General features: G+C 42.2%; 1 protein-coding gene across 1 annotated transcript in view; it reads left to right on the top strand.

Annotated features, from left to right (window-relative positions):
- The first annotated feature begins 7,712 nt into the window (after positions 1 to 7,712).
- Positions 7,713 to 16,595, top strand: part of LOC126100669 (sodium-coupled monocarboxylate transporter 1-like) — a 190,225-nt gene continuing 181,342 nt past the window's right edge. Inside the window, exon 1 of the mRNA XM_049911289.1 lies at positions 7,713 to 7,921. Within this exon, the coding sequence (XP_049767246.1) occupies positions 7,716 to 7,921 (206 nt within the window). The 5' untranslated portion in view covers positions 7,713 to 7,715. The remainder of the gene's footprint in view (positions 7,922 to 16,595) is intronic.

Raw genomic sequence — 16,595 nt, 5'->3', positions numbered from 1 at the left:
TTATTTTTTATCATTAGGGCTAATAAATATCTGTTACTTTTGAATTAGATTAGCAGAACTTTTGAACTGTTTTACAACTTGTCTATGATAAGGTGACCCACTAGAACAAAATGTAGCCTGATGCACAAATAAGTTTTTTGTTCTCACTGCGACAACAGTATTGTTGTTCCCAGTGGCGAAACTCTATCATCAGTTATACTGAGACTTCAGATAAAATAACGAGTATTGCACTCGCTCGTTTTGCATGATCAAAGATTTGTCTTATGACGAGACTGTACTTACGTTCCTCGATTCAGATCTATAACTGGGACTCAACCTTCCAGGTTGGAAACACGCATTAGGAAAGAAATTCGAAACTCGCAAATATCCAAAATCAAGAGTACGTTACTAGTAGGGCCCGGATTAATATGTAAATACGTATTTATTTCATGCTTTTTGTAACTTTCTACATAGATCATGTCATTTGGACACTAAAAATTTAATTTTTATTTTCCATATTTCTCCGTATTTCAATGTTTAGTCCATATTTTTCCGTACTTCAAGTTTAGATCATATTTATATATCACAAATGCATAAATCTGATACGTTGTATAAAACTGATCATTTTAAAGTGTATGAGCATAAAAGTATGCATTAAATGACACTTCAAAGCGCCATTTCTGGCCTCAGAATGGACGAGCCGGAAACACAAATCGCACCATCTGAAGCAGATTAGACTTTCAGATAGTCTGCAAGACTTTTAGTGTTGCTTCCAAGGTATTCTGGGAAGAGGGAAAGAAGCAAAATCACTTCCTGGGAGTGAAGCATTGAAATGCTGTTTTGGAAGTGATGGGGGGGGGGGGGCGACAGTTTTTGACAAGTTGTCTATGTTGTCAACATACCCTTCCCAACCAGGCATCTCTTGTAGTGAAAATGTCTCACCAAAGATACAAGCTTTCGTGAAGCACATTTATAAACACGCTTTTATCAAATGTGGTACATGTTTGTAGCAATCAACATGATATTATATTAAGGCAGCTGAAACGCAATTTCTGTCGATGGCGAAGCTAGTCTATACCCTCACCGTCCGTGAAATCTACCAGCCGCTAGCTCACTAACAAGTTTACAGACCGTACCTTATATGCCGTCTTCGTCATCGGTGCGTTGCATGATTTTTGTTCCTTTACGATTTCTGTTTCGTCATTCGATTGTCTTTCGCATGGAACGCTATACAATAGGCCTTACAGTCAAGCAAGCTAGTTAATGCCAGAGATGCGAATAGTAAGCCTGCAGCGTTAAACGTTTGCTCATAGTACTACTCGAGAGTCTCATTCAACACACAGCGTCTGACACGCACCTCCATAAGTAGTACGTTAGTCGTATGTATAACTTCACGTCCATGTCATTCACTGTTGATAAGGACGAGGTTGCCGCTACGCCTCAGGGTGTTATTTACGGGTCTACGTTCTTTCAAGTATAAAAGTTGAATATCTCAGTCTATGTGCGTGTGGTGTTTTATTCACTATGAAGTGTTGAGCTCTATTGACAAGAGATTTCGGATCGATTCCGTATTTCTGGATTTCCGGAAGGCTTTTGACACTGTGCCACACAAGCGGCTCGTAGTGAAATTGCGTGCTTATGGAATATCGTCTCAGTCATGTGACTGGATCTGTGATTTCCTGTCAGAGAGATCACAGTTCGTAGTAACTGACGGAAAGACATCGAGTAAAACAAAATTGATTTCTGGCGTTCCCCAAGGTAGTGTTATAGGCCCTTTGCTGTTCCTTATCTATAGAAACGATTTTGGAGACAATCTGAGCAGCCGTCTTCGGTTGTTTGCAGATGACGCTGTCGTTTATCGACTAATAAAGTCATCAGGTCAAAACAAACTGCAAAACAATTTAGATGTCTGGGTGGTGCGAAAAGTGGTAGTTGACCCTAAATAACGAAAATTGTGAGGTAATCCACATGAGTGCTAAAAGGAATTCGTTAAACTTCGGTTACACGATAAATCAGTCTAATCTAAAAGCCGTAAATTCAACTAAATACCTCGGTATTAGGATTACGAGCAACTTAAATTGGAAGGAACACACAGAAAATGTTGTGGGGAAGGTTAACCAAAGAATGCGTTTTATTGGCAAGACACTTGGAAAATGTAACGGACCTACTAAGGAGACTGCCTACACTACGGTTGTCCGTCCTCTTTTAGAATAAAGCTGCGCGATGTGGTATCCTTACCAGGTAGGACTGACGAAGTACACCGAAAAAGTTGAAAGAAAGGCAGCACGTTTTGTATTACCACGAAATATGAGAGAGAGTGTCACAGAAATGATACCGGATTTGCGCTGTAAATCATTAAAAGAAAGGCGTATTCCGTTGCGATGGAACCTTTTCACGAAATTTCAATCACTAATCTTCTGCTCCGAATGCGAAAATATTTAGTTAACACTGACCTACATAGGGAGGAACGATCACCATGATAAAATAAGGGAAATCAGAGCTCGTACAGAAAGATATAGGTGTTCATTCCTTCCACGCGCTATACGAGATTGGAATAATAGAGAATTATGAAGGTGGTTCGATAAACCCTCTGCCTCTGAATGTGATTTGCGGAATATCCATGTAGATGTAGATGTGATCAAAAGCATTCAGACACCTGGCTGAAAATGACTTACATTTTCGTAGCGCCCTCCATCGGTAATACTGGAATTCAGTATAGTGCTCACCCACCCGTAGCGTTAATGACAGCTTCTACTGTCGCAGGCATACGTTCAGTCAGGTGCTGGAAGGTTCCTTTGGGATTGGCAGCCCACTCATCAGTGCCTGTTGCACTCAGGAGAGGTATCAATGTTGGTCGGTGAGGCCTGACACGAAGTGGGCGTTCCATAACATCCCAAAGGTGTTCTGTAGGATTCAGATCAAGATTCTGCGCAGGCCAGTCTGTTACACGAATGTAATTGTCGTGTAACCACTCCACCACAGGCCATGCATTATGAATAGGTGCTCGATCGTTTTGAAAGATGCAATTGCCATCCCCGAATTGCTCTTTAACAGTGGAAAGCAAGAAGGTGCTTGAAACATCAATATAGGCCTCTGCTGTGATAGTGCCACGCAAAACAACAACGGGTACAAGCCCCTTCCATGAAAAACATGACTACACCGTAACACCACCGCCTCCGAATTTTACTGTTGACACTACACACTCTGGCAGCTAACGGTCACTGGGCATTCGCCATACCCACAACCTGCCATCGCATAGCCACATTGTGTAGCGTGATTGGTCACTCCACATAACGTTTTTCCACTGTTCAATCGTCCAATGTCTACGCTCCTTAGATCAAGCGAGGCATCGTTTGGCATTTACCATCATGATCTGTGGCTTATGAGCAGGCGCTCGACCACGAGATCCAAGTTTTCTCCCTGCCGCCTAACTGTCGTCGTACTTGCAGGAGATCCTGATGCAGTTTGGAATTCCTGTGTGATGTTCTGGATAGATTTCAGCTCATTACGCATTACGAAACTCTTCAACTGTCGGCGGCCTCTGTCAGTCAACATACGAGGTCCACCTGTACGCTTTTGAGCTGTACGTGTCCCTTCACGTTTCCACTTCACTATCACATCGGAAATAGTGAAGGTAGGGTGTTTATGAGTGTGGAAAACTCGCATTTAACAGTGGAATTCCCGTAGCACTCTTAATGTTACCACCGTTGCTTTTAATGACACCAAAGGTTGTCTTGACATTCCTGTATGCTGAGTCTGTCCTTCCGACAATCATATCTTTTTCGATGTTTTCACATTTTTCCTGCAGCCATTTCGTCTTAGCTTCCCTGCACTTCCTATTTACACTCCTGGAAATTGAAATAAGAACACCGTGGATTCATTGGCCCAGGAAGGGGAAACTTTATTCACACATTCCTGGGGTCAGATACATCACATGATCACACTGACAGAACCACAGGCACATAGACACAGGCAACAGAGCATGCACAATGTCGGCACTAGTACAGTGTATATCCACCTTTCGCAAGCAATGCAGGCTGCTATTCTCCCATGGAGACGATCGTAGAGATGCTGGATGTAGTCCTGTGGAACGGCTTGCCATGCCATTTCCACCTGGCGCCTCAGTTGGACCAGCGTTCGTGCTGGACGTGCAGACCGCGTGAGACGACGCTTCATGCAGTCCCAAACATGCTCAATGGGGGACAGATTCGGAGATCTTGCTGGCCCGGGTAGTTGACTTACACCTTCTAGAGCACGTTGGGTGGCACGGGATACATGCGGACGTGCATTGTCCTGTTGGAACAGCAAGTTCCCTTGCCGGTCTAGGAATGGTAGAACGATGGGTTCGATGACGGTTTGGATGTACCGTGCACTATTCAGTGTCCCCTCGACGATCACCAGTGGTGTACGGCCAGTGTAGGAGATCGCTCCCCACACCATGATGCCGGGTGTTGGCCCTGTGTGCCTCGGTCGTATGCAGTCCTGATTGTGGCGCTCACCTGCACGGCGCCAAACACGCATACGACCATCATTGGCACCAAGGCAGAAGCGACTCTCATCGCTGAAGACGACACGTCTCCATTCGTCCCTCCATTCACGCCTGTCGCGACACCACTGGAGGCGGGCTGCACGATGTTGGGGTGTGAGCGGAAGACGGCCTAACGGTGTGCGGGACTGTAGCCCAGCTTCATGGAGACGGTTGCGAATGGTCCTCGCCGATACCCCAGGAGCAACAGTGTCCCTAATTTGCTGGGAAGTGGCGGTGCGGTCCCCTACGGCACTGCATAGGATCCTACGGTCGTGGCGTGCATCCGTGCGTCGCTGCGGTCCGGTCCCAGGTCGACGGGCACGTGCACCTTCCGCCGACCACTGGCGACAACATCGATGTACTGTGGAGACCTCACGCCCCACGTGTTGAGCAATTCGGCGGTACGTCCACCCGGCCTCCCGCATGCCCACTATACGCCCTCGCTCAAAGTCCGTCAACTGCACATACGGTTCACGTCCACGCTGTCGCGGCATGCTACCAGTGTTAAAGACTGCGATGGAGCTCCGTATGCCACGGCAAACTGGCTGACACTGACAGCGGCGGTGCACAAATGCTGCGCAGCTAGCGCCATTCGACGGCCAACACCGCGGTTCCTGGTGTGTCCGCTGTGCCGTGCGTGTGATCATTGCTTGTACAGCCCTCTCGCAGTGTCCGGAGCAAGTATGGTGGGTCTGACACACCGGTGTCAATGTGTTCTTTTTTCCATTTCCAGGAGTGTATTTCGTTTATTTCGTTCCTCATTGACTTGTATTTGTGTATTCCTGATTTTCCCGGAACATGTTTGTACTTCCTCCTTTTATCAAACAACTGAAGTATTTGTTCTGTTACCCATGGTTTCTTCGCAGCTACCTTCTTTATACCTATGATTTCCTTCCCAACTTCTGTTATGGCCCTTTTTAGAGATGTCCATTCGTCTTCAACTGTACTGCCTACTGCCCTATTCCTTATTGCTGTATCCATAGCGTTAGAGAACTTCTAACGTGTCTCGTCATTCCTTAGTACTTCCGCATCCCACTTCTTTGCGTATTGATTCTTCCTGACTAATGTCTTGAACTTCAGCCTACTCTTCATCACCACTATATTGTGATTTGAGTCTATATCTGCTCCTGGGTGCGCCTTACAATCCAGTATCTGATTTCGGAATCTCTGTCTGACCATGATGTAATCTAATTGAAGTCTTCCCGTATCTCCCAGCCTTTTTCAAGTATACCTCCTCCTCTTGTGATTCTTGAACAGGATATTCGCTATTATTAGCTGAAACTTGTTACAGAACTCAATTAGTCTTTCTTCCATTTCATTCGTTGTCCCAAGCCCATATTCTCCTGTAACCTTTTCTTCTACTTCTTCCCCCACAACTGCATTCCAGTCGTCCATGACTATTAGATTTTCGTCCCCCTTTACATACTGCATTACCCTTTCAATATCCCCATACACTTTCTCTATCTGTTCATCTTCAGCTTGCGACGTCGGCATGTATACCTGAACTATCGTTGTCGGTGTTGGTCTGCTGTCGATTCTGATTAGAAGAACCCGGTCACGGAACTGTTCACAGTAACACACCCTCTGCCCTACCTTCCTATTCATAACGAATCCTACACTTGTTATACCATTTTCTGCTGCTCTTGATATTACCCGATACTCATCTGACCAGAAATCTTTGTCTTCCTTCCACTTCACTTCACTGACCCCTACTATATCTAGATTGAGCCTTTGCATTTCCTTTTCAGATTTTCTAGTTTCCCTACCACGTTCAAGCTTCTGACATTCAACGCCCCGACTCGTAGAACGTTATCCTTTCGTTGATTATTCAATCTTTTTCTGATGGTAACCTCCCCCTTGGCAGTCCCCTCCCGGAGATCCGAATGGGGGACAATTCCGGAATCTTTTGCCAATGGAGAGATCATCATGACACTTCTTCAAATACAGGCCACATGTCGTGTGGATACACGTTACGTGTCTTTAATGCAGTGGTTTCCATTGCCTTCTGCATCCTCATGTTGTTGATCATTGCTGATTCTTCCGTATTTAGGGTCAATTTCCCAACCCTAGGACAAGAGAGTGCCCTGAACCTCTATCCGCTCCTCCGCCCTCTTTGACAAGGCCGTTGGCAGAATGAGGCTGACTTCTTATGCCGGAAGTCTTCGGCCGCCAATGCTGATTATTTACAAAAGTTTAGGCAGTGGCGGGGATCGAACCCAGGACCGAAGACTTTACCCCTGGACAAATTATACATAAAAATATGGAACTAATTCCAATAGCAATAATAATCAGCGTGAATACATTAGCACTAGTCCTAGCGTCTTGTTAGTACACTTCACAGAAGCAGGTTGTAGTGACTACTTGTGTCTGTTATGGTATATCCACTCTCCAAAGATCTCTGACAGAGTTACTGCTTGAGGGGATTCATGTAGCAACACTTTATCAAAGGGAAAGACTGTCTTAACACTCCCCTCGCCCAACCCTTCCTCCACCCTTTCCATCCCCCTCTCCTTTCAACGACCGCTCCCTTTTCTTCTGAAAGTGTGACTGTTGGCTATTAAGCATCGCGCTTAGTGTAAATAACTGGCATGTGTGTTTCCAGAGCACAGTGTCATGATTGTCTTTCTGATGATCTTATAGACAATGGCGTTTTGGAAAACTCATTACTCTGAAATAACACCCAAAGGCATCACTAGTCTTAATCCAGGAGCCCTCACTCAGTCAACTGCCCCATAAAGAGTGAAGATGTTGCCCTGGTGTTAGCGCATAATCAGGAAATTTACTCTCCCACCACCCCTTCTCTATTCCTCTTCCACCACCAGGATTCGAAGGGATTGCCTACCGGCCACGTGCCACAGCACTACTGCACCACACCAGCGTCGGCTACAGAGAGATTGCTAAAAACTGACAACCGTGCCACTTTGAACGATCCGGAACATTGTTACAACATAATGATTTGTCATTTGGGACCTTTGGGTTTTGTATCTAAGCTGTACCACTAGCTAACACTATCTCGATGTTTCGTGGTCACCTTTGACGAGAATCATAAGCTCCTGCTCGTTATTTTTGCACCACATATTCTTCCGTATAAACTGCTGTCTGTGTACTATGATATTGACTCCAACTTTGCTTTAAGCACAACGTAATACGTACTGGTAACACGTGAATGCTCTCTAACAGGTGTAGCTGAGCTAGCCAGCCGGAAACTATGGAAGTGACTTCGGAACCCATAGCGGCGGCCAGCCGCCTCTTCTTCGGTATCACCGACTACGTCATCTTCAGCGCCATGCTGCTCGGCTGCGTGGCCATCGGCGTCTACTTTGGATTCTTCAAGGTCGCCGTCAACGCCGAGCAGTACCTGCTTGGGGGACGCCGTATGGCTATTTTCCCCGTTGCTGTTTCTCTAGTTGCCAGGTAAATAAACACTCTCCACTCAGATGACATGCTGTCTCGGATGCAGAAGCGGGTCTTAGCCATAGAATTTAATTTCAGACATACATCCCTGCATGTGCACCATGCACTGTACTGTTGATATTTCTTGATCAGAGAATTGATGTGTAATAGTCGGCTGTTAATAGGTACATTCTTTTAATTTTTTAAAGAAAATCAGTATGAGGTTTCGGGATTGTGGTTATTACACCAGGAGAATCAGCTCGGACAGGACACGTTAGGAGGGAATCAGACAAAACTTTTCCGAAGAATCCATCCCCAGAATTTGCTTTAATCTTTAACCGAAACGACAAAAAATAAATATCCAGCAAGATTTGAACCTCTCCACTCATCAGATTTTCATTTTGTGTACGCTGTTTAAAGTTTCAGGGTAAAAAATCATCCTTTTCATGATGCTTTTAAAATTTCTCAGCAGCTCCAATATATAAAAGCTCTGCGTGTAATATGTTGGTCTTTACATGCTGCTCTGCTGATGGTCCCCCAGTAGTGAACTTTGTTCAGTAGCACAGTTCTCTCATATTAATTATTAAAAGGTACACCAGCTGAAGCTTGAGATAACTACTTGCCCCCCCCCCCCCGCTTTATTTTAGGTCTGAAGATTACCTAATTCAGCTGAAACTATCATTACAATATAAAAATACTTTCTCTAAACTGTGCTTTGTTCATGAAAATATTTAAAAAAAAACTGCATTATTCTGGCGACATAATGTCGCCTTTCTAATAATATTCAGAATTCATCAGAGAAAAGTATATACGTGACAAAACGAGCATGGACCATACAGAGCTGTATCACCTATTGGCTTAACACAAAGGGAAGGCCAAGATCGTAGAAGATAAATGTTGCAGTGTTAAGGTCAATGGTGACAGGTGCAAATGATACTGGTGTTACAGCAATTTCCTGTGTTGTCTCTCACACGGTGCTGCGCGCAATGACCTACTTAACGTGACAATTGTTGAGTTTTGATGGAGGTTTCTCATCTATACGAGCAAGCACTGTTTTTTCCATACATTTCTATTGTGATTTACTCTGGAACTATTTGGCAACACTGTGGGTGACGGCTGTCTGCTACGAGGGTACTGGACCTTTCTACCTGTCAGATTCCCTACAGTTTCTATTTCCTTGGGTACACACAGAACCCATTTATGCGTATTTCATAATCGTGTACAATGTTATTTGACGATGGCTGATTGTAAAAAATGGTTCAAATGGCTCTGAGCACTATGGGACTTAACATCTGTGGTCATCAGTCACCTAGAACTTAGAACTACTTAAAGCTAACTAACCTAAGGACATCACACACATCCATGCCCGAGGCAGGATTCGAACCTGCGACCGCAGCAGTCGCGCGGTTCCGGACTGAGCGCCTAGAACCGCTCGGCCACAGTGGCCGGCGATTGATTGTACACGCCACCTTATAAAAACAGAGTGTAATCTCACACATGCTAACATCAAGACGGATCATGTCAGTGTGAGTATCACTTCATCTACAGTACATTAGCAGATGGTTTATTGAACCAACATTGACAAAGTAACTTGTAATTTTTGTTTTAGTCGGGAATTTACCATTGCATACTTGTCTGAATAGGTTTAAAATATTATTTGCTATAATAATTTGTCTCAGTACTTCAAGCACGCGCTGCCACGTCTGTTGCTGACAAAACAAATCATATTGATTTACTCATTCTCTTGCAATCATGCACCTCGAAACCCTGTCATTAACTTAATCTTTATCTCATCTGCGATTTGCAGGTTGCGTCTCAAATGTGATTTAGGATACAAAATTGTATAATGACTCATTGCTCAAATGGTGCATCATTTGTACGCCAATCTCTTCCTTACGTTACTGCCCAATGTGTTTGGGCAATGTTGTCTAATTCGAGGACCGTATTTCAAATATGTAGAAAAACAATGAAGGAAAAATCATGTTTTGATGAAAATCTTGTTGGTATTTCTCAGAATATTCGCCCATAAAGTGCATACACCTTCGCATGCGTCCAAAACAGTTCGGGAAGCATACACTGCGTGAGAAAAGCCAGTGATACACCCAAAAGATAAGATGAAAACGAAAGGAACTTCACTGGTGGAGAAGTTATGTGACGTTACTACAGTTATTGCAAATTGGTGTGAAATTTACAAACAACTAGGCTGTATGAGCCCTCCTATCAGTATCGTGATGCAGCTCCTGTGTCCTGGAAGCATGCACTGAATCGGTTGGAAAGAGTCATAGAAAAATTCTAGTGGGGCAAACTGAGCCACAGATGATGGAACTGGTCCTTGGCGTCCTGACTTTTGACACTGGGGCGGGTTTGACGTTTTAGGTTCTCTCAGGGGACAGATCTAGTGAGGTTGCTGGCCACAACAGTACCTCTACATCACCCAGACAGTTCGTAGGCAGACGTGCCATGTGTGGATGGAGAAAGACCTTTTGAAATAGGCATCGCCTTACTATCGCATGAGAGGACATGAGGACGCCACTCCAGATATTGGAAAAATGTGACCTCTACGCCGCCATTCTTGCGAACGATGGTCACCTGGGATAGTGCTGAACGGCGAGTGATCGCTGGAATGCTACGCCATTCATCGGCAGTCCACCATTTCGGGATACGGCAGCACTCCAGAATACGACTGTTGATATTTTTTAAAACATCGGGAATACGATGTATCGATATTTAAAAAAGCAAAATTATCGGTGCTCGATATGTCGGAAGAAGTACTGATATTTCACTATATCACCAGAGAAAAAAATACCGACATACAGGCCAATAAAAATAACGGCCGAACGTTGTAAATATACTGCTAGTTTTAGAGCTCTGTATTTTAGTGGACCAACACCGACAACGATAGTTCAGGTATACATGCCGACGTTTCAAGCTGAAGATGAACAGATAGAGAAAGTGTATGAAGATATTGAAAGGGTAATGCAGTATGTAAAGGGGGACGAAAATCTAATAGTCATGGGCGACAGGAATGCAGTTGTAGGGGAAGGAGTAGAAGAAAAGGTTACAGGAGAATATGGGCTTGGGACAAGGAATGAAAGAGGAGAAAGCCTAATTGAGTTCTGTAACAAGTTTCAGCTAGTAATAGCTAATACCCTGTTCAAGAATCACAAGAGGTGGAGGTATACTTGGAAAAGGCCGGGAGATACGGGAAGATTTCAATTAGATTACATCATGGTCAGACAGAGATTCCGAAATCAATTACGGGTATGTGAGGCGTACCCAGGAGCAGATATAGACTCAGATCACAATATAGTAGTGATGAAGAGTAGGATGAAGTCAAGAAATTAGTCAGGAAGAATCAATACGCAAAGAAGTGGGATACGGAAATACTAAGGAATGACGAGACACGTTTGAAGTTCTCTAACGCTATAGATACAGCAATAAGGAATAGCGCAGTAGGCAGTACAGTTGAAGAGGAATGGACACCTCTAAAAAGGGCCATCACAGAAGTTGGGAAGGAAAACATAGGTACAAAGAAGGTAGCTGCGAAGAAACCATGGGTAACAGAACAAATACTTCAGTTGTTTGATGAAAGGAGGAAGTACAAACATGTTCCGGGAAAATCAGGAATACAGAAATACAAGTCGCTGAGGAATGAAATAAATAGGAAGTGCAGGGAAGCTAAGACGAAATGGCTGCAGGAAAAATGTGAAGACATCGAAAAAGATATGATTGTCGGAAGGACTGACTCAGCATACAGGAAAGTCAAAACAACCTTTGGTGACATTAAAAGCAACGGTGGTAACATTAAGAGTGCTACGGGAATTCCACTGTTAAATGCAGAGGAGAGAGCAGATAGGTGGAAAGAATACACTGAAAGCCTCTGTGAGGGTGAATATTTGTCTGATGTGATAGAAGAAGAAACAGGAGTCGATTTAGAAGAGATAGGGGATCCAGTATTAGAATCGGAATTTAAAAGAGCTTTGGAGGACTTACGGTCAAATAAGGCAGAAGGGATAGATAACATTCTATCAGAATTTCTAAAATCATTGGGGGAAGTGGGAACAAAACGACTATTCACGTTGGTGCGTAGAATATATGAGTCTGGCGGTATACCATCTGACTTTCGGAAAAGCTTCATCCACACAATTCCGAAGACGGCAAGAGCTGAGAAGTGCGAGAATTATCGCACAATCAGCTTAACAGCTCACGCATCGAAGCTGCTCACTATAATAATATACAGAAGAATGGAAAAGAAAATTGAGAATGCGATAGGTGACGATCAGTTTGGCGTTAGGAAAAGTTAAGGGACGAGAGAGGCAGTTCTAACGTTACGGCTAATAATGGAAGCAAGGCTAAAGAAAAATCAAGACACTTTCATAGGATTTGTCGACCTGGAAAAAGCGTTCGACAATATAAACTGGTGCAAGCTGTTCGAGATTCTGAAAAAAGTAGGGGTAAGCTATAGGGAGAGACGGGTCATATACAATATGTACAACAACCAAGAGGAAAGAATAAGAGTGGACGATCAAGAACGAAGTGCTCGTATGAAGAAGGTTGTAAGACAAGGCTGTAGCCTTTCGCCCCTACTCTTCAATCTGTACTTCGAGGAAGCAATGACGGAAATAAAGGAAAGGTTCAGGAGTGGAATTAAAATACAAGGTGAAAGGATATCAATGACACGATTCGCTGATGACGTTGCTATCCTGAGTGAAAGTGAAGAAGAATTAAATGATCTGCTGAACGGAATGAACAGTCTAATGAGTACACAGTATGGTTTGAGAATAAATCGAAGAAAGAGTAGAACTGAGAACAGTGAGAAACTTAACATCAGGATTGATGGTCACGAAGTCAATGAACTTAAGGAATTCTGCTACCTAGGCAGTAAGATAACCAATGACGGACGGAGCAAAGAGGACCTCAAAAGCAGACTCGCTATGGCAAGAAAGGCATTTCTGGCCAAGAGAAGTCTACTAATATCAAATACCGGCCTTAATCTGAGGAAGAAATTTCTGAGGATGTACGTCTGGAGTACAGCATTGTATGGTAGTGAAACATGGACTGTGGGATAACCGGAACAGAAGAGAATCGAAGCATTTGAGATGTGGTGCTATAGACGAATGTTGAAAATTAGGTAGACTGATAAGGTAAGGAATGAGGAGGTTCTACGCAGAATCGGAGAGGAAAGGAATATGTGGAAAACACTGATAAGGAGAAGGGACAGGATGATAGGACATATGCTAAGACATGAGGGAATAACTTCCATGGTACTAGAGGGAGCTGTAGAGGGCAAAAACTGTAGAGGAAGACAGAGATTGGAATACGTGAAGCAAATAATTGAGGACGTAGGTTGCAAGTGCTACTCTGAGATTAAGAGGTTAGCACAGGAAAGGAATTCGTGGCGGGCCGCATCAAACCAGTCAGTAGACTGGTGACCACAAATAATAATAATTTTAGTATTGATTTATTATTTTAATTTATGAATTTGGCCAGTTATGAACAGTATACAACTTAAGACTAATGGCGTTTCTTATTCTTACTTTCTTCCCAGTACTTCTTCATTTTCTCTTCAAGTGCTCATGTGTCCACACTCTCTTGGGTCGAGGTTTTGGCTCATTTTCTTCGTAGCTTACTTTTTCAATCAGTAGCCTGAAGTGTTTCCTTTCACTTATTATTTCTTCTGTAACATCTATTTTGTTGGTATCTTTCTTTACTGCTTCTATCCATCCTTCAGTTTTTTCAGCTTACTAACGTAATTAAACATTTTCTTTGTAATCCCTGTTTCTACAATTCTTTTTCAATGTCCATAAAATTTTAGCCGTCTCTTCCTCATTGTATCTGTGACCTTTTCTGTATTTTTGTATAAATCTTTATTCTTCCTTTTAATTCACCTATTTTCATTGTTCTTCTCAGGACCTACAATTTTTCTTAGTATTTTTCACTGTCTTTTTTCTAATTCTCTTTATTCGCCTTTCTTATTCAGTGGTAATCATTCTGATCCAGATGTTGCCTGTGTCCTAATAACTGAATTATAATGTCTAATCTTCGATTGAATTGATATTGATTTCCTATTCCAGTGGTTTTGTGCTAATGTATTTGCAAATTTTAATTTTTTTGTTCTTTCTCTGTTTGTTGTGTTATCCAGTCCATTAGCTTGGTTCCACTTCCCTAGGTATTTGACTTTATCGACTCTTTTAATTTTTCCATACTTTGTTTTCATTAGCTTTTTTGTGTTAAGTTTGTGTTCTATATTCTCGTTTCTTTCGTAGAATAATTTTAGTCCAGTCTTTTCAGCAATCTCGTGTAACAGATCAAGAATAACTGTTGCATCTGTTCGGTTTGGAGTTATCAAAGCCGTATCATCTGCAAAGGCTAAAAATTTCACTTCAAATTTGTTCTTTCCTTGGCCCATGCTTACACCCTTTACTCCTCTGTTTTATCACTAGTTTTTCTAAAACCAAGTTAAAGAGAATTGGGGGCAGTCCATTTCCTTGTCGAACTCCTATTTTGGCTTTAAATGGTTGAGAAATTTAGCCTTGTATCTGTGCCTTTTAACTGTGAGCGTTTGTTCAACAAGTCTGCTGATCTTTTCGACAATCCCTGATTCATAAAGTAACTGGAATAGTGTTTGTCTGACAACTGAGTCGTAGGCCTTCTTGAAGTCTGCGAAAATAACTACTGTATTTTTATTTTGCACAGCTCTCACTCTCAGAATTGTTTTTAAATTAAGAATCTGTTCTGCACATGATCTACCTTTTCTAAATCGTGCTTGATAATCTCCTATATTAGATCCTGCTTGTTTCTTTATTATATTTAAAAGTGCTTTAGACAATCTTTCGTACGTTGTTGGTAACAAGAATATACCCCAGTTGTTGTTGGTGCCTGTTTTATTTCCTTTTTTATGAAAAGGATGGATCAATGCTTGTTTCCAGTCACTGGGTATGGTTTCTTTTGGCCAAATGCCTTTAATTACGTTGTGAATTTTCTGTCATGTGGATAATCCCCCTAGTTTCCATATTTCTGCTACTATCCCATTCTCTCCTAGTGCTTTGCTATTCTTCAGTGCTTTGATAATAATTTTTATTTCTTTTACTGTAGATGGTTCCGATGGAGGATTGTCATGTTTTGGTTTTAGAAGTTGTAATCTGTCATTAGGTTCTTCACAGTTTTATAGATTTTAAAAGCATTCAGCAACAATTTGGCTGTTTCCTTTACAGGTTAAAACCATTTTTCCAATTTTATCTTTAAAATGTAAACTTGGTGACTGGAATCCTGTTAAAACTTCTTTTATAGTCTTATAGAAGTCTCTAGTATTGTTTCTTTTAATGTCTGAAACCATTTCTTCTAATGTGTCTTTGTCACATTTTATTTTTACTATTCTGATGATTTTTACTGTCGTTTTCCTTTCTTCTTTAAACTCTTCCTAGTATTCATGTTTCTTATTACTGTTTCCATTTCTTCCATGCCTTTAGTCGATTGTCAATTTCTTCATCACACAGGTCGTTCCGCCATCTGTGTATTGCTATTCTTCGTGATTGTCCCATTTCTTTAACTGACACTTGCATTGTTTCTTTAATGTCTTCCCAATTATCCATTTTCCTTGTATTTGATATATCGCAGAAGTTTCCTGAAAAATGTTGACATCAGTTTTAGGTTAAATTGTTTACAAAAATGTATGAGTCTTTCCCCATTTCTGTTGGTTCTTTCATGTGCTGGATAATCTCCAACTACTGATCTAAATTTTATTTCTCTGTAAACTTGTGCATTAAAGTCCCCACATTAAAATTTTGATATATTCTTTTGAGAATTTGGATGTTTCCTGTTCTAGCATTTCCCAAAAATATTCCACTTTATCAACATTTGATCTGTTATGTTGGTTGGTAGGTGCGTATGTATTTGTAATGCTGTAACTTTTATTGTCTGACTTAAAAGTCAGAAATGAAATTCGTTCTAATGGGGAGCTAAAATTAGTTATTGATTCTGCAAGTTTCTGTTTGACCACAAATGCTGTCCCTAATATATTCGTATCATGGGAATTTTTAATGGCTGGTTTTCCTTTGTAGATCATGTATCCATCTGACTGAAATACATTTTCATTCAGATACCTTGTATCTTGAAGTGCTAATATAAGTATGTTGCATTGACTGAGAGTGCCCGTTAGTTGGTTCAGTTTTCCAACTTTCGTAAGTATGTTGATATTAATATTCCCCAGTAGTTGTTGTTTCTTGGGTCTTATCTTTGAAGAAGTTCTAGGAAGCTCCGACTCTCCCTTACATGATGTTCTAGGCTCTCCAGAATCCAAAGGACGAGATGCACCGCCATGAATAGCGATGGAGGATTGGTTACATCCTGGAATAGTTTTCGTTTTGAAATTTACCGTCATGTCTTACGTTAAAGTTTAGTTTGGGGAAAGGTAGTTGAACTTTTCCATCATAAAAATTCGAGCATTTAGCTTAGAATAATAAGTGAGGCCGCCACTAACATGTGGGACAGACGCCGTTTGTCGCCACCCACTGTGGGAACAGACGCTACAGTTTGGTGCTTTTATGCAAAAGCCTGCCTCTTCCGCTGTTCTGATGATCTTCATCGCCGCTTTCAGTGCCGTTGAGGGCTTCGCCGTTTCCCTGCTAATGAACCCTCACGAGATACTGTCACCCTTGACAGGTGAACCAAGCTTTTTTAACAAGGTGTTACTCCT

This window comes from Schistocerca cancellata, chromosome 9 (assembly GCF_023864275.1).
Source record: "Schistocerca cancellata isolate TAMUIC-IGC-003103 chromosome 9, iqSchCanc2.1, whole genome shotgun sequence".
Taxonomy (NCBI): Eukaryota; Metazoa; Arthropoda; class Insecta; order Orthoptera; family Acrididae; genus Schistocerca; species Schistocerca cancellata.
This window is presented reverse-complemented; position numbering and strand designations above follow the sequence as displayed.